Source organism: Schistocerca piceifrons, chromosome 3, assembly GCF_021461385.2.
Source record: "Schistocerca piceifrons isolate TAMUIC-IGC-003096 chromosome 3, iqSchPice1.1, whole genome shotgun sequence".
Taxonomy (NCBI): domain Eukaryota; kingdom Metazoa; phylum Arthropoda; class Insecta; order Orthoptera; family Acrididae; genus Schistocerca; species Schistocerca piceifrons.
This window is the reverse complement of record NC_060140.1, coordinates 743918514-743938390: the sequence shown is the minus strand read 5'-3', so window position 1 is coordinate 743938390 and position 19877 is coordinate 743918514. Positions and strand designations below refer to the sequence as shown.

General features: G+C 39.2%; 1 protein-coding gene across 1 annotated transcript in view; it reads left to right on the top strand.

The window, feature by feature from the left end:
* LOC124788670 (oocyte zinc finger protein XlCOF7.1-like) overlaps positions 1–19877 on the top strand; it is an 88006-nt gene that overhangs the window by 13069 nt on the left and 55060 nt on the right. Inside the window, exon 4 of the mRNA XM_047255952.1 lies at positions 1634–1772. Coding sequence (XP_047111908.1) covers positions 1634–1772 — 139 coding nt within the window. The remainder of the gene's footprint in view (positions 1–1633; positions 1773–19877) is intronic.

Genomic DNA, 19877 nt, shown 5'->3' with positions numbered 1-19877 from the left:
TTCAGATACTTCCCAGGGTTGTGTGTTGGGACCCTGGCTGTTTATGTAATCTCAGACATTTTGCAGATGATGCAATTATGTACAATGATGCACTGTCTGACAAAAGCTGCACAAATATTCATTTAGATTTTATGAAATTTCAGGTGGTGCACAGATTGGCAGCTTGCTTTAGGTGTTCAGAAATGTAAATTGTGCATTTCACAAGGCACTAAAATGTAGTATATTGTGATTGCGATATCAGTGAGTCACAATTGAAAACTGTCAACTCATACAAATAGTGGGGTGTAACAGTTTGGTGTGGATGTGGACTGAAAAGATCATAGGCTCACTCATAGATAAAGCAGGTGACAGACTTCAGTTAATTGGTAGGATACTGAAGAAAATGCAGTCACTTGACAAAAGGAGGTTGCTTTCAAAAGACTTGTGTGACCCACCCTAGAATATTACTCAAATATAGCAGAGAGGACTGTCATGGGATGTTGACCAAATATAAAGAATGGCGGCACACAGTCACAAGTTTTATTAACCCATTAAAGAGCAGCATAGAGGTTTTGAAATATCTGAAATGCAGAAATCAAACAATGGAAAATCCACGATGTAGTGTAACAATATTATGAAAAGGGAAGTTGCTACTCACCATATAGCGGAAATGCTGAGTCGCAGATAGGCACAAAAAAAGACTGTCACAAATAAAGCTTTCGGACAGTAAGGCCTTCATCAAAAATAGATTCCCCTCCCCTCCAGGAATATACAATTCCCTTCCTATTACTCTCATAGTGAAAGACTAGATTAGACTAATAACAGCACCCACAGTGGCATTTAAACAATCCTCCTCCTCCTCACACTCCATGTGTGAGTGGAATGTGATGATGCCGTACTAAATGGTACATGCTTTTCTCCGCACTTCAAACTACAACAAATTTAGACCTTGTCACCCCAGAAACCTCAAGCTTTCTACCAGTCAGAGTGGACTGGCATCAGATCATGTCAGGATTACCCAAACAGGACAGGCCACAAACAGAATGCAACCAGTCAGTTTGGACTAAAAACAAAACACTTGGGGTCTTGAGAGTGAACCACAGATGAAGGAAGATGGAGGGTACAAATTGTGAACATGCACATCCAGTCAGTAGTCTCAGGTAGCACTTGATGACAGTGACTAGTCACGCCACCAAAATATCATACAGGGAAGAAGACAATATTGGACAGTGCCGACAATTCAAGAATGTCAGCAAATTGCTGGGAAAGCCTGAGGAATTACCCTTCACAGTTATTTGCAGAGTATGGATGTAGATGTGGAAGTTATACTTCATACTCGTAGTGTTCAGTAAAAGTAAAACTAATTTTCATGAGATTTGATTAGACTTGTCATTTCACGTTACACATCCTCTTGGGTATGCAAGAATAGCAGTTGTGACTACCATAAAATTTTATTTTGGATTTTGATAACTCATAACATTCATTCCCTTCACATTCAGTACTATATATAAATGCCTTCATATTGACACTGTTGTGCCATAGTGTGAAGTTTTAAATTGAGTAACTATGCCTTCTCTTTTCTTAATCAAAACATTTCTCATTTTGACTTATTTTGTCCACTGTACATAAAGTCACTAAAGTATTCTGAATCCAGGAAATTTCTCAAGGAAAGTCGATTGGCAGCACATTTATCGAAGTGTGGCAAGGCAAAGGGCAAGGCAGAAACGAGGTTTTGTGAATATTGTGACATGGGATTTTCTTCACAACGTGTGTTAAATTTACATATTGAAAGGGTAAGTCATTAAGAATCTTATAGGCTTTAGCAGTATAATAAATGTGTAATTTGTGTTTGCAAAGATTTATGAGTGTACACTGACAGCAGAGAAGAAATTAACATATTTTGCATGAGGTTTTGTTACTTTATTGATACTTGTTTGAGTTCATAGTAAGTTATCCGAGTTTAATTTTAAATTGGCAAAATTCCTGATCGTCGTCTGATCAGAAGATATGGAGATTTATGGAATCTTAGTGTAGTATAATGTTCTAATAATGTTACTAAAATTAGTGGATTTAGGTGTACTTATTATAAGCAATCAAACAGTACGTAATGAAACTTAGTGGCAGATTGGAACTGTGTGCTGGACTGGGACTCTGACTCAGGACTTTTGCCTTTCATTGGCAAATGTCCTACCAAGCTTGACTCACAACCCAGCTCACAGCTTTACTTCTGCCAGTACCTCATCTCCTGCCTTCACAGAAGTTCTCATGTGAAACTTGCAGGACTAACACTCCTGGAAGAAAGGATATTGTGGAGACATGGCTGAGCCACAGCCTGGGGGGTGTTTCCAGAATGAGATAGTATTCATTATGAATAAGTAATGATTTTTTACTCTTGGTGGTGGAGTTTTTTCAAAACTCTCAATTTATTTTCAGTGCGTCCCTTTCCTTGGTATTGGCAACTCTGTGATAATCTTTTTACTCTGTTTGTTGTTATGTGGTTGCCATGTTATTAGGTTTTATTTTGCTTATTCATTGCTAAATGTTAATGAAACCTGTAACATAATGATTTTTTTTTTTTTTCAAATTAAATGCCAGAAAATAATAGTTTTTTACTAAAGAAAACATCCTCTAATGAATTACATTATATATAGACAAATGAAGATACCTTTTAAAGTTAAACATAAAGAGTTACAAAATTTTGACGATCACCAATAATAAAATCCCGAGTATGCTTGTGCACTGGACTTTGACTAAAATATCCTGAAACTTGAAGTCATTTTTTAATTTCTGTGTAGTTGCAAAGTCGAACCACGCATTTCACAGTGGTTTCCTATGAACATCAATCTTGGAGAAGCTAGCTGGAGCCCAATGGATGTGATGTATTTATCTCGTACCACTGACAGGCATTTGTCACTCAGTTGACAAACTGTCGTCACTTTGTCTCCAATGAAGTAACATCGCATTACTCTTCATTTTCTGAGTCACTAAATCCAGCGTCAAACTCTGAATCACTTTAGCCACCTTTTTTTTTTTTTTTACACACTGCCTAAACAACAATACAGGAGAGAAGCTGAAAGTATTTGTTTTGTTGTAAAGTATCCAAAGCTACACTCAGTAAAGGTGATGTCTAGTGGCAACCACCTCAAGCAGAACTTGAGAGCTGTGCTACGAATGTAGGACCAGATGCTCTCTAGTGGTTGAAATCTTAACTATCAGTGCTTAAATGAATCTAAATGGTTTTTCTTGCTCCTCCCCCTAAAAAAATATCTGTTCTTAAGTTGCTCGAGTGTACTCAGGATTTAAAGTTTCTGTCAAAATAATTAAAATGAGATAACTCAGGAATTAATGTTAAGGGGTTAAATAACTGTTATTATTCCACGTGACTTACAATTTGAATGCCTGAAGAATACCTCCTGCTCTCTAAATTTATCAGGCTTAATCTCAGTTTGGTACTCAATCACAAAGACCCAACTAAGAAAAGAACTCATAAGCTGCACAGTTTTGATCGTGTATCTGTAATATGTTGACTAAAGGAAAGCATTTAGTAGTGAAAACACAAGTCATGTGATTCATCAGATTCGCTAGCAGCACAAAACAAATAATTGCTAAATTTGTCTTAGTATTTGCCTACAAATAACAGATGTGAAGTGTTCATGTATCAACTGTGGAAAGAGGAATCATGTTGTAGAATTAACTGACTTGCAAATGAAAGAAACATAGTTACATTTATAGCTAAGCCTAGTTTACAAGGAGACATTACATTGCAAAACAATGTTTCAAAACTGTGCTGTTAGCAACTGCGTATGCGTGGCTCGCAGTGGTGAAAATCATTAAAACTATTCAGTTTTAAGTCGTTCCAACTTTCACAGCATGACTATCAGTTGTGTGTTTTATTTTATGTTTTTATTTACACATGAAGATCCGTAGGACCATATTGAGCAGCAAATCTCCAAGGTCATGGAACGTGTCCATACATGAAATTACAACATAAAAGTAATAACAGATAAAAATAAAATATTGATGAACCCGAAAAAGTCAATCCATAAGGTCAAGTAAACACAGTCAACAGTACAACAAGAATCAGCTTAATTTTTCAAGGAACTTCTTGACAGAATAGAAAGAGTGACCCACGAGGAAACTCTTCTGTTTCGATTTGAAAGTGCGTGGATTACTGCTAAGATTTTTGAATTTGGGTGGTAGCTTATTGAAAATGGATGCAGTAGTATACTGTACACCTTCCTGCACAAGAGTTAAGGAAGTCCGATCCAAATGCAGGTTTGATTTCTGCCTAGTATTAAATGAGTGAAAGTTGCTTATTCTTGGGAATAAGCTTATATTGTTAACAAGAAATGACAGTAAGGAATATATACATTGAGAGACCAATGTCAAAATACCCAGACTTGTGAACAGGGGTCGACATGAGGTGTGCGAACTTTACACCACTTATTGTCTGAAGCACCCGTCTCTGAGGAAAAAATATCCTTTTGTAATGGGAAGAGTTACCCCAAAATATAATACCATATGACATAAGGGAATGAAAATAAGCAAAGTAGACTAATCTTCTTGTCGAATGATCACTCACTTCAGATGTTACTGAAACAGAGGATGACAGATTAAAGGCCGAAATACTAAATGTCATTTTCCAAAGCTGTTTCACAGAGGAAGACTGCACTGTAGTTCCTTCTCTAGATTGTCGCACAGATGACAAAATGGTAGATATCAAAATAGGTGACAGAGGGATAGAAAAACAATTGAAATCGTTCAACAGAGGAAAGGCCGCTGGACCTTATGGGATACCAGTTCAATTTTACACAGAGTATGCGAAGGAATTTGTCCCCCTTCTTGCAGCGGTGTACCGTAGGTCTCTAGAAGAGCGTAGCATTCCAAAGGATTGGAAAAGGGCACAGGTTATCCCCATTTTCAAGAAGGGACGTCAAACAGATGTGCAGAACTATAGACCTATATCTCTAAACGTCGATCAGTAGTAGAATTTTGGAACACGTATTATGTTAGAGTATAATGACTTTTCTGGAGACTAGAAATCTACTCTGTAGGAATCAGCATGGGTTTCCAAAAAGACGATCGTGTGAAACCCAGCTCGCGCTATTCGCCCACGAGACTCAGAGGGCCATAGACACAGGTTTCCAGGTACATGCCATGTTTCTTGACTTCCGCCAGGTGTTCAATACAGTTCCCCCCAGTCGTTTAATGAACAAAGTAAGAGCATATGGACTATCAGACCAATTGTGTGATTGGATTGAAGGGTTCCTAGATAACAGAACGCAGCATGTCATTCTTAATGGAGAGAAGTCTTCCGAAGTAACAGTGATTCCAGGTGTGCCGCAGGAGAGTGTCGTAGGACCGTTGCTATTCACAATATACATAAATGACCTTGTGGATAACATCGGAAGTTCACTGAGGCTTTTTGTGGATGATGCTGTGGTATATTGAGAGGTTGTAACTATGGGAAATTGTACTGAAATGCAGGAGGATCTGCAGCGAATTGACGCATGGTGCAGGGAATGGCAGTTGAATCTCAATGTAGACAAGTGTAATGTGCTGCAAATACATAGATAGAAAGATCCCTTATCATTTAGCTACAATATAGCAGGTCAGCAACTGGAAGCAGTTAATTCCATAAATTATCTTGGAGTAGGCATTAGGAGTGATTTAAAATGGAATGATCATATAAAGTTGATCGTCGGTAAAGCATATGCCAGACTGAGATTCATTGGAAGAACCCTAAGGAAATGCAATCCGAAAACAAAGGAAGTAGGTTACAGTACACTTGTTCACCCATTGCTTGAATATTGCTCACCAGTGTGGGATCCGTACCAGATAGGGTTGATAGAAGAGATAGAGAAGATCCAACAGAGAGCAGCGCGCTTCGTTACAGGATCATTTAGTAATCGCGAAAGTGTTACAGAGATGATAGATAAACTCCAGTGGAAAACTCTGCAGGAGAGACGTTCAGTAGCTCAGTACAGGCTTTTGTTGAAGTTTCGAGAACATACCTTCACCGAGAAACCAAGCAGTATATTGCCCCCACCTACGTATATCTCACGAAGAGACCATGAGGATAAAATCAGAGATATTAGAGCCCACACAGAGGCATACTGACAATCTTTCTTTTCATGAACAGTACAAGACTGGAATAGAAAGGAGAACTGATAGAGATACTCAAGGTATCCTCCGCCACACGCCGTCAGGTGACTTGCGGAGTATGAATGTAGATGTAGATACCTTTCAAATAGTAAAAAGGCAGCATTAAGTCTTCGAACAAGATCCTGAACGTGAGCATTCCATGACAGTTTACTAACTATCTGAACATCTAGAAATTTGAACTATTCAGTTTCACTAATCATATGCCCACCTTTGAAATTAAAACATCAGGTTTTGTTGAATTGTGTGTTAGAAACTGTAAAAACTAAGTCTCGCTGTGATTTAGCCGTAGCCATGAACTTAGGTCGTGAACTGCACTATTTGAAACCGAGCCAATGTTGCACACAACATACTTTACTACCAAGCTAGCATCATCAGCAAACAGAAATATTGTAGAGTTACTCGTAATACTAGAGGACATATCATTTATATAAATAAGGAACAGGAGTGTCCCTAACACTGATCCCTGGGGCACCCCCACTTGGCTGTACCCCACTCAGACACCCACATCACAGGCATTCTCAGCATTGTGAATAATGACCTTTTGCTCTCTATTGCTAAAGTCATAGGGGAACCAATTATGAGCTACTCCCTGTATTCCGTAATGGTCCAACTTCTGGAGCAATATTTTGTGATCAACACAATCAAATGCCTTAGTTAAATCAAAAAATATGCCTAGCGTTTGAAACCTTTTGTTTAACCCATCCAGTACCTCTGAGAAAAAAGAGAATATAGCATTTTCAGTTGTTAAACTACATCTAAAGCCGAACTGTACATTGGATAGTAAATTATGTGTTTTTGGGTTAGGTGGGATGGGGAACTGAGAAAATTGTTGATTCTTGGGGCGTTACACTATGCTTGTAGGGTATTAATGATAACCATTACAAGAACAAAATGTGACACAGTACTGCACTCGAGTCAATTGTTCATGATGTGAACAGCAAGCGAATGACGATATCTGAGTTGCTGACCAAAATACCATACTTGTAAAAAATAATGATACACCTAAGATTAATGAATATCCCTTGCTGCATTTGGAAACTTGTATAGATTTTTTTTTAGTTCAGTATGAAACCATACTGAAGAGAATGACTACTAAAAATATAATTGCGCAAATGCGAAGTTACCCAAAGAATACAGTGTAGAGATAACATCAGAAATAGAAAATTTAATGTGTACAAAGCGAATGTAGGAGATAAGAAACTTCCCAGATGTGTGGGATCACAAATAAACTTGGCAGCTCTGGATTCTACAATTTGACATCAGTACTATAGAGACAAGGAATAAAAATATCTACATGGCAAAAAATGCTATATGATCTCTAGTTTCAAATTTGATGATAATGCTTCACACAGTAACATATCTCTTTGCTTTATATTATAATAACACAGGGTTATTCTAAATGATGGACCCATTTTCAAAAATTCGTGTGTTCAAGTACAAATTCAAAATGAACAAGCTTTATACCAATGAAAAAAGAAAGTTTCAAAGCTTTTTCCCTGATGTTTGACATCAGTTTAATAAATTTAATAATTTGTAATAATTCATAATTAATTAGTTTTTAATAATTATTTAATAATTAGAAATGTGGTAAATGTTATAAATATTCAATGTGGCCACCATTGGTTGCATGGCAAACATCGACGCGGTAGCCAAATTCATCCCACACACTTGAAAGTGTATCTGCTGTTACTGAGAGCACGGTAGTAGTGATACGGTTCCGCAGATCGTTCAGATTACTTACAAATTATTAAATTGATATCAAACATTATAAAAAAAACGTTGAAACTTCCTCTCTTCATTGGTATAAAGCTCGTTCATTTTGGATTTGTACTTGAATAAATATGAAGTTTTGAAAATGTGTCCATCCTTTAGAATAACCCTGCATATTCCCCGATTATTTCTAAATCTGATTTTGTTTCTCAAACTACAAGTTTCGAAAATGCAACAAATGAGGATTTAATTTCTGAAAAGAAAAACTTAAAACACATATTAGTGGCAATGGTGAATCCAACTCGACAGTCATATGTGAATGGACTCAACCAGATTATTCGCTAATTATGATACAAGACAATATGACAGCAATACTCTTATAAAATATTCTTAAGCATCTGTACTAGTGCAATTATGAGCAGAAGTAGCTTGAATAGTGGAGAGTTATTTTAAAACACATGTATGTAACTCTTTGGAAATTATTAATCTCAGCAATTCTTACTACACAAGTTCCTGATTCAATATGTATGTGAGACTTCACCTTGTAGCATCTTGAACTCTGTTATGATCCATGAATCTTTCTGACATCATTCTAAAGTTTTGAAGTAGCTTCAGAAATAATCTAAAAGAAATTTGTTGTTGACTATCTGTGCTAACATCTTCTCTTGATACAGTCACAAATTATATTTACTCTTTTTCTTTTGTACTGATGTCAAGCAGACAAGTCTGAACTCCAGCATTACCAACATAACTGCCACCACATTCATTTTAAAGACAAAAATTGTGTTTCAGTTTACATAAAATGTCAAAACTGAATGTACGCTGATGTCACTGTGTAGACAGTCATTTATGAAATTAGTTTTGCTGTGCTGGTTTCAAGAAACAATTTTCACAACCCACGTGTGTCTGTCTAAAGAAGAAAACAGCAAGCACTCAATTGTTAAAAATGAAATTCTGTAACATAAAAAAAGTCACAAGAGACTAATGATACTAAAATGGAGGAAAATGTAAAGAGAGGGGGAAAGAGAAGGGAGGAGGATATTGAGAAGATAAGCATAAACTGATAAAAGCACACAGATGGGAGGGAAGATGCTGTATTAGAGTATAGAGTAGGAAAAGGGATAAGAAACAAATTTGAATCAAACCAGAGTGAATGAGAAGACCCAAAATGTGTTCCTCAGACAATGAAAAATCCAGGATTTTGTCCAGGATATTGTTACTCTTACATAGCTGCCACCCTTGAAAAGAGGCTGTAGATTTCAGAAATTTTCTTACATTACATAAAGATTTTCTAGAAATAAAAACAACTGTAATGAAAAAAATGAAGTTAAGTGAAAAATACTTTTTAGTTTAGTAAACATCAAGGGTGTTTGAGAAACATTCTGTGATTTTCAAATACTGCAAAATCAGTAGACACATGAAACAATATCAAGTTACATTCATAAATGAGAGGCCTGTCTTTAGTGTTTTATACAGAAATATTCACAATCCTGCCTCATCCACTGCCCCCTCTTCTTCCTGGATTTGCCTATCTTGTATAATACAGACTCTGGATTCTCATTTTATAACAACAGATTTTTGGGACTTGGTATGATGAATGAAGCTTCTAGTGTGTACTCCAGTGGCAGTAACATCATCACCTTTGTGAGATTTATTTTTTTGAAATTTCAATTCCAGGTTTATTCCTGCCCTTTAAGCTGACACGCAGAGAATTAAAAATTTTTGTTGTCACTCAGCATAATCTCTCTTAGTACACCATGGTGACAAAACCGTTTGTAGACAGTTGTACTATATACTCAGTAAGGAAATCATTACAGTTTATAAAACATTTTAATGGCATATGATTAGCGAAAAGTGAACAGTACATTTTCCAACTTTTTTATAACATCAAATTGTAAAATGTGTATTTCCCCAATTTTTTAGTAACTTCACATAACTCCTTAAATCTGTAACAATTAAAATCTGTAATAGTTGGTAGCCATGCTTTCAGTGTATGCATTTGCAACATTTGTGTTAAAATGTCAGACAAATGGCTCTAAGTGGTGAAAATGATATTCAGATCACTCCTGTTGCACTGCACAGAATTTTCAACTGCAGGCTAGTATATGTTGCTAGTACATGTAGTTTTGTGTGTGGCTGTTCATTCTGACTGCTACAAGTACTTGGGTGGTTGTGGTGTCATTATCAGTGAAACAAGATCATGTTGCTTTGGTGAAATAATAATAATAATAATAACTTTAATCGCCCCTAATAACTTTACAGTCTTAGAGACATTTTTTCGACATTCATGTTAATATTAGATCATATATGTAATGTAATATGTCCGAAAAATAGCAAACAAGCCAATACACTTCAGATGCTTAAAAAATAGTGACTTGATAGCAACAGGAGATTTTAATGTAGAATGTACATTTTCCAACTTTTTTATAAGATCAAATTGTAAAATGTGTATTTCCCCAATTTTTTAGTAACTTCACATAACTCCTTAAATCTATAACAATTAAAATCTGTGATAGTTGGTAGCCATGCTTTCGGTGTATGCATTTGCAACATTTGTGTTAAAATGTCAGACAAATGGCTCTAAGTGGTGAAAATGATATTCAGATCACTCCTGTTGCATTGCACAGAATTTTCAACTGCAGGCTAGTATATGTTGCTAGTACATGTAGTTTTGTGTGTGGCTGTTCATTCTGACTGCTACAAGTACTTGGGTGGTTGTGGTGTCATTATCAGTGAAACAAGATCATGTTGCTTTGGTGAAATAATAATAATAATAACTTTAATTGCCCCTAATAACTTTACAGTCTTAGAGACATTTTTTCGACATTCACGTTAATATTAGATCATATATGTAATGTAATATGTCCAAAAAATAGCAAACGAGCCAATACACTTCAGATGCTTAAAAAATAGTGACTTGATAGCAACAGGAGATTTTAATGTAGAATTCTTTGTAAATTATCTCCATGAAACAATGTAAACATCTGAAGCGTACTTAAATCATGTCCCCATTGTATCCTCGCCAGAGGCACAACTTCAACCATCATCCTAACTAACAACATTTTTGTTAGAGTAAAGTCAACTATACCTCGGTTGGAAAAAGTAATACAAGGGCTGATCTACAAGGACTGAGACTGATTTTCTTCCAATAGCTTCCATGATAGTTTCCTGTACTATTGGACAAAGAAAAGCAAGCATGCTCAGTTATATCATGCAAGAACTGTGGACACAAACCCAGAGAAACACACCCAAATTATATACATTTATTCAGCAATAAATTACCAATAAATAACTGTCTGAATAGTTTACAAAAATTTTCAAATAACAGTGACTTTAGCATGGGACAAACGGCCTAGTCTCCAAACAAACAGCCCCTATGGTCATGCTGACCACTGCTTTCAAAAAACACATTAACACATGTCAGGTACAGGCAAAATGTAAAATAAACACATATATTATAAAATTGCGAAACATAGAGTGGCAATAATCATTCAACATAATTAAAAGGAAACCTGCTTGACAGTCATTTAGTCAGTCTCACAGTGAAAATCAAATTATATTAGAAAAGTTTAAAAACCAGTAATAAAACTTAATATTCATTAAAAAGTTTATGCCTAGTAATGTGAAACCAAATTTTTAAAAGAAAATACGCTTTACCTTGAGATAGAATGTTAATGCTTGTAACATATATAAACTAAATTTCGGATCAGCCTAATCAGTTTTTAGAAAACCACAAGGCATTACAAGCTAGCTGCAGTCTTTCATAATTTGCCTCAAGCATCATCACTATTTAAGTTCAAAATTAACTACAGAAAGTTTAATGGCACTAAAATAAGTGGGCCAACACAATGAGAACATTTAAAAGGAATTGTGTCAACAAACACATAATGAATTTTAAACGGTTTAACCTCTATTCTTAAAACAATAAATTCTTAAACCAACGAAAGCCTTAGGGCCAGTCAAATTCAGGAACTTCAAAGTCCAGACACACACCCGAACGTTCAGAGTACAAATGACCCTCTCTTGTCCTAATGCCAATGAAAAACTATTTGCATGCAAACATAGTGCTCACCAGGGACTGCAGTGTTGCTTTATTCTCCATCAGCAAACATATCTTGGGAAACATCCACACTAGGTGACTAACATACGGAACAGTTGACAACTCCATGTGGTGTTTCTGATTGCCGTATCTAGCAGCTATCTGCTGTGGCTACCATCTGTATGCTATACTCTACTGCAAGGTGCTCTACCATGGCCAGGGAACAATACCACACATCCAACTGCCAGAGTGCCACCATACAACTCCCACAGGCTCTTCCCTCAACTTAAAACAACAGACTTGGTGATGCAGACACTACTCGTCCAGCATCATATAGAACACTCCTGGCAGACAGGACCAACAGACCCCTTAGCCTGGCAATGTGTGTTCCTTTATTTCGGAGTGTCATAACTCTGTTGCCTCCTAGCAAGGCAATAAGGGTAGTGCGGCCTTGAGTTCAGCCTGAGATCTTTGACAATTGATCCCGGACTGGCTCAGTTTGAAAAGAGTGGGTTTTTATGTGTAATGTTGTAGGCGGCGGAACTCCCGTATCAGTAGGTTGGTAGTAATGGTCTATTTTGTAGACACTCTTGCGTTTCACATAATGAACAAAGGAGGTGATGCGAGAGGAGCAGTACAGCACAATAAGATTCTGTGTTCATTTAAATCATACAGCCATTGTAACATAGGAAAAGCTGCAGTATGCATATGGTGAAGATGCACTACCTCATGCAACAGTGTTCTGGTGGTTCAAGGGCTTCAAAGAAGGCCGACTTGTCTGTGTTAAGCAAGATGGGCCTAGTGTTTTGACTTCTGCTATACCGAGCGAGGTGGCGCAGTGGTTAAACACTGGACTCGCATTCGGGAGGACGACGGTTCAATCCCGCGTCCGGCCATCCTGATTTAGGTTTTCCGTGATTTCCCTAAATCGTTCCAGGCAAATGCCGGGATGGTTCCTTTCAAAGGGCACGGCCGGCTTCCTTCCCCTTCCTTCCCTAATCCGATGAGACAGATGACCTCGCTGTCTGGTCTCCTTCCCCAAAACAACCCAACCCACTTCTACTATGACTGAAGTCAGCATCAGCACAACTGCTGTGATTGTATGTTGGGATCAGCAGATAATTTTATCTAACCTCAGTGAAGTGCTGAGAATTTCATATAGCAGTGCTTTTGCGATTATGAATTATCATCTCCATGTACCCGTGATTTTGCCCATTGGGTGCCACATCTGTTGACCCATGAACAAAACGCTGTGCATATGGAGACAAGGCATGAGGTGCTCAGCTCCTTGATGATGGAGAGGATGTGTTTCTGGCATTGATTATCACGATGATGAGTCATGGCTGCATCATTATGATCCTGAAGGAAAATGAGCCAGCACAGTGTGGAAACACCAAAAAAGCCTAAAGTTATTCCATCTGCAGGGAAAGTGGTAGTGATAACATTTTTTTACTGTCATGAAATGATTTACCAGCATGCAGTTTCCACTCACACTACTGTTGCAGCAACATACTACATATCAGTATTGGCTAAACTGAGGAAGCAAATTCCAAGGAAACAACCAGAATATTCTTGGACAGAGTGGTGACTGCATCATGACAGTGAGCAGCACCCTATCATGTACCAAGTTATGCAGTTTCTGGCTCATTTCAGTATCACCTTTGTACCGTATGGCAGCGATCTTTGCATTCTGTGATATTTATTTGATCACTAAAGGCAAAGCTTTGAGGTATTAGGTTTGAGATTTCTGAAGCAGTGCTCAAGAAAAGTGAGGTAATTCTCAAGGACCTGACAAAAAATGGCGTGCACTTTGTGTTTGAGGACTGGCAGACATGCTGTAATGACTGAATCGTGAAGAGATTGGCAACAGAGAGAAAGTCATCTTAGTAAGAATTTTAACAAGTAGAGCCTGCAAACCTAGGTGAAGACGTCCGGTGCTTGACGCTTTCACCAGACCAATATGAGGTTGGGTGCATTAGGAAACTGCCGATATCAAGTTGGCTGATTGCAAATTATAGGTAAAAAAATGTGACACAGTCACATGAATCTAGGCTAACATCCTCAGTACAGTATAAAGAGGCCACCAGTTGACGAGCAGGGCAGAATTCAACAGTTTGATAGTTCCTACCAGCAGATGAGCCTCAGGTGTCTGTCAGCTGGCAGCAGAAAGTTATGTGAGTGAAAGAATCTCTTCAGTTAAGCTTATACACTAAGAAGCACTTGCATTCTTGTCTGTATGTACCTCTGGACTGTGGGTAGTTGGTCTGTCATGGCTTACTTGTACCTATGACTGACTGTCACTTACAGTGTGACATGTAATGGAACCGGGGTGAGGTTTCGATTTGATCAATAGGAAACTGGCCACTTTCCATGGTTCAAGTCAAAGTGATAGGCCAGGCAGGCTATTTGTTCCAGTAATTTGAGTATCCAGTAAGTCTAATCTATGTTCTTCACTCTTAGAAATTATGACCCAGTGTCCATGTTCTTCAGCATGTTCATGTAAACTCAGGAAGAAGTAATACAATCAGACCAAGGTACCAACTCAGAAGCTCGTTTCTTCATTTCTACCTTCCTAACCTGCTACACAAGTGTTTCTGTACTGTCTCCAATTAATCTTAGCTAGACTCTTTCACCAACTTATTCCTTTGCACGAAGCCACTCATTTGTCAGAGAGTCTATAGACCTGAAAAATCTCCCATCACTTCCTATTTGCCTAATTGATTCACATAAGTATGTTGCAATCCCATCGGGTTACGACAACACCATAAAAATTGCATTCAAGTAGGAGGGGAGTATGTTGAAAAATGATGTAAACATTGAAATAGAGTAATAACCAATCATGGAAAAAAAATCAGTCTCAGTTTTTGTTGATCAGCCCTCGTAATGCCTAGTCTGACCAAGATGGGCCACGGTGAAAAACTACAACAATAATGAATAATGAAGCTATTCAGGCATTCATGTCATTCTTTCAAGAAACTAATAATGGAAGCCAGTGTGTCTTGGAGAAGATGCTAACTCAAAATACAGTTTGTCCATAACTGAAATAACAATTTTGGAAAGCATGTTTCCAAAAATATTACAGACTCCAACCTACAAAGTGTGTTAAAAACGTAAAGGCATAAGTGTATCTTTTGAGACAAAGAGACAACACAAATAGCATCAATGCATTCTAAACCTGCACAGTAAAGGAATTATAAACACTACTGTAAGATACTAGCCCAAGTAAAAAAAACAGGTACATGCTTAGTGCCTGAAATTATTAACTCATCTCATGTTGTGGTTACAGTTGTCAGAGCTGCACCTTTTTGGAATAGGAAGGGAAAGAAATAAAATTTTAAGGGGGACTAGGATTGGAACAGATCTTCAGTTTGATAAAGAAATTAAATGACTTAATTATGGCATATTGCATCAGCATAAAGAAATGTTGGTTAAAAATTTTTCCATTCAGTTTTGTCTCAGCCAATGTGAAATGCCTACTATCTTTATCTCATTAAAATATTTGAAGACTGAGAAGTACAATTAATGAACTACTTAACTTCGTTAATGAATTAGGATCACGAAATACAGTTTTCATAATCTACCTCTCTGAACATCATGAGACCATTGGTACAGATGTTTTAAGTAAATTACTGCTATAGATGTGTTAATTTTACAGAATTTACATTAGTGTTTAGAGCGGAAATGGAGAGAGGAGGTGATGCCACACTTATTAGGAAATATCATAAATTTAAAAACAGACATATTTATAAATTTTACTTACAGAAAGCACGTGTGACACAAGTAGAATTTCATAGTAAATTCTTTATAAGTATGTACTGAGTACCTTCAGATTATTTTAACCCATTCATCAATAGCTGTGTAGCTCTGTTGGCCTATTTAACAGTGAAATACAAAGAAATAGTGACTTACAGTTATTTTAATGTAGGTTCTCTTTAAAACACTTCAGTAAGACTTTATTACAATCTGCGTTATTCAGCTTAATTCCTCCCGTAAACTTTCTAACTAGCGTAGGTAATTGCTTACAAAATACCATTGATAGTATCTCTACAGGAAGCTCTAATGAACAAAATTATATTAGAAAGCAAATAGTCAACAGCCACTAAAACCATGACATGTAGTTTATTTTGTTAACAATGAACAGGATATGAAATCTACTAAATTTGTGTGTGTGTGTGGTTTGAGGTTTTCGGGCGCTAGACAGCGTGGGCTAAATTTGAGTTCAAGAGGGTAGTCAGTAAACCAAAACTGGATTATTTTGGGAACTTCCTTATAGATATGAACTAGAGTGAGATATACAGTGCTCTTGGCATGAATGAAAAATGCAAGACCAAAGTCTACAGAGAAGCCAATGATTATTCGTGGAATAAAGGTGTCTTGTAAGACCAAAAACACTGCATGTGCTAGTCAGAACCAGCTCTTATATTGATGCTATAACTCATTACAAGACATACTGCAAAATATGGAACAGATAGATTGCTACTCCACATAGAGAAGGCATTGAGTTGGAGACAGGCACAACGAAAAAGAATGGTATTAATATTGCTGTCCTCCTTTAAGGCGGGTCCACACTGAGCGCGACGCGCTGCGCAAAACGGCTGCGCGTGGCTCTGCGCACTCAGTGTGGACGGCGAACCGCGCTGTGCTGCGCCACGTCGTGCCACGGCGCGCAGTTTTCGGCTGTTGTCGGTACATCAAAGGAAGTGGCACGTTTGCGCGCGCTCAATTTAGACGGGGCTTCGGCTCGCTCCATCTTCAGACCGTGCGCGCGCTCCAACTGGAACACAGTGCACGCCTCGGAGCGGCGGGGCGCGCACGGCGCTCTCCTCTCTGCTACAGCTGTGCGCGGGGTGCAGCAGCGCGGCGCAGCACGGCGCGGCGCGCTCAGTGTGGACCCGCCTTTAGAAGCTGACCGCCCAAAACACACACACACACACACACACACACACACACACACACACACGACCTTTGACCATAACCACTAAGGCCCAACTGCGACTGCATGTGACGTGAGTAGCAGTCTAGCTGGTGTGGGGTAAAGGAAGAGGCTTGGGGGAGTGGAGGTAGCAGGGTAGGGTTGAAAAAGATGTTAGTGCCACTTGTTGGTGTGCAGGGACATGGTAGGGACAGGATAGAGCTGCTAGGTGCAGCTTCAAGAGGCGGTTGGTGGGGTGGGGGTGGGGGGGAGTAGAGAAGAGGGAAAGACTGTGTAGTTACATTGGTGGGATAGAAGGCATGTGTAATACTGGTGATGGGATAGCAGCAGGTGCAGGACAGGGGCTAGTGAAGATTGAGGCCAGGGATGTTATGGAAAGGAAGGGTGTATTGTATAGAGTGTTCCCACTTCCACCATTCAGAAAAGCTGGTGTTGATGGGAAGAATACAGATGGCACAAATTGTTAAGCAGTTGTTAAATTAAATCACATTGTGTTTGATGACATGTCCAGCAGTTCGGTGGTCCATCTGACTAATGGCCGTGGTTTGGCAGTAACCATACATTCAGACAGATACAGTAGTTTGTTAGTCATCATGCCCATGTAGAATGCTATACAGTGGTTGCAGCAAAGTTTATAGAACATGGAGTTCCAGAATCACTGTTTTTGTGTCTTGCAGTGGTAGACACACATGCATTAATTGCTGGTTCCCAAGTTGTGCATGAATAATACTTTGTTGACACAACACCGTAAGAGATTCTAATAGACGCAACTAAAGGATCCACATGATCTGATATAAATGTGACAGAATCGGAATCTTTTGAGATGTTACTTCCAGGCACTGGTTCAAAATCTAAGTTCCACAGAAGAATAGTGGTTCACACACTACATTCCACAGAAGAATATCATCAGTCATGAGTCCTGAGAAGGCCAATGTCGAAGAACTTGATGGTTCTGAGGGTGATGGCAGGCAACCTTCTGTTGCTCTTGTTCAGTATCTTCCATGGTGGCAGCTGGAGCGGTATCATGGTGTGTTGTAGGTGCAGAGGCTATGCTCAGGTAAATAGAGCCAGTGATCTCAGAGAGATGGGCTACTGGGTGCAGCCAGACAGCATTGTAAATATTCATCTAGTGGAAGGATACTCGCGCAGTGGTCAGTGAGCATGTGACTTGCGGATGCAGCATAGTGCCCACAATTGCAGTGGCGTCATCCTTGATGCACATGCTGCTGCTGGTGAGGCTACTGCCTCTAGTGGTGCCTGCTGGAGGTTGGCTTATCAACACGCATACTTATGTTTTTGGCTGTGATGTTGCCATCGAGGTGCCTGTGGTACTGCAGCATCAGAGTCTACACTCATGCTCATAAATTAAGGATAATGCTGATACATGGTGAAACAACTCTCTGGTGGGCAGTTTGCGGGTTTAAATCACCTTGGGGTATGACCATGCAGTGCATTTGACCTGCGGTCGTCGCACGGTGGCACTGGCAGCAGTCCACGTATGCAGAGGTGTGTTGGTGCATGTCAGAGTACGGTGCAGCGAGTAAGTGTGCAGACATTTTCAGATGTGCTAATGGTGACGGTGTGTTTAAAATGGCTCAAAGAACACATATTGATGATGTTATGAGGGGTAGAATACCAGGGCGACTGGAGGCTGGTCAAACACAGCAGGTCATAGCACGGGCCCTCCTTGTGCTACAAAATGTGATCTCAGGATTATGATAATGATTCTAGCAGACAGAAAACATGTCCAGGCACTACAGTACAGGATGTCCACAGTGTACAACACCACAAGAAGACCGATATCTCACCATCAGAATCCCGCAGACGGCCACGGAGTACTGCAGGTAGCCTTACTCGGGACCTTACCGCAGCCACTGGAACAGTTGTCTCCAGACACACAATGTACAGATGACTGAACAGAAATGTCTATTTGCCCAGAGACCTGCAAGGTGCATTCCACTGACCCCTGGTCACAGGAGAGCCCGTAAAGCTTGGTGTCAAGAACACAGTACATGGTCATTGGAACAGTGGTCCCAGGGTATGTTCATGGATGAGTCCAGGTATAGTCTGAACAGTGATTCTCGCTGGGTTTTCATCTGGCGTGAACCAGGAACCAGATACCAACCCCTTAATGTCCTTGAAAGGGACCTGTATGGAGGTCATGGTTTGATGGTGTGGGGTGGGATTATGATTGGTGCACATACACCCCTGCATGTCTTTGACAGAGAAACTGTAACAGGTCAGGTGTATCAGGATGTCATTTTGCACCAGTATGTTCACCTTTTCAGGGTTGCAGTGGGTCCCACCTTCCTCCTGATGGATGATAACGCACGACCTCACCGAGCTGCCATCGTGGAGGAGTACCTTGAAACAGAAGATACCAGGCGATTTTGTCTGTTCTCCAGACCTAAACTCCATCGAGCACATCTGGAATGCTCTTGGTCGATGTATCGCTGTACGTCTTCAAACCCCTATGACACTTCAGGAGCTCTGACGCACTGGTGCAAGAATGGGAGACTATATCCCAGCAGCTGCTCGACCACTTGATCCAGAGTATGCCAACCCGTTGTGCGGCCTGTGTACATGTGCATGGTGATAATATCATTGATGTCAGGGTACATGCGCAGGAAACACTGGCGTTTTGTAGCGCATGTGTTTTGGGACGGTTTTCTCAACTTATCAGCAATACCGTGGACTTGCAGATCTGTGTCAAGTGTGTTCCCTGTGTGCCTATGCTATTAGTGCCAGTTTTGTGTAGTGCCACGTTGTGTGGCACCACATTCTGGAATTATCCTTAATTTATGAGCATGAGTGTGCATTATCTTGAACCTTGCTCTTACACCTGTTGTATCAGCAAAGTATTATTTATGTAGAACCTGGGAATCAGCAATTATTGCATGTGTGTCTACCACTGCAGGATACAAAACATTGATTGTGGATCCCCACATCATGGATGTTATACCAGTAGCTGTAGTAGCAGCAGGTAAATGGCAGGGATATAATGACTGTCATTATTCATTTTAGTTTTACCCACTTACTTAAGCTGTTTAA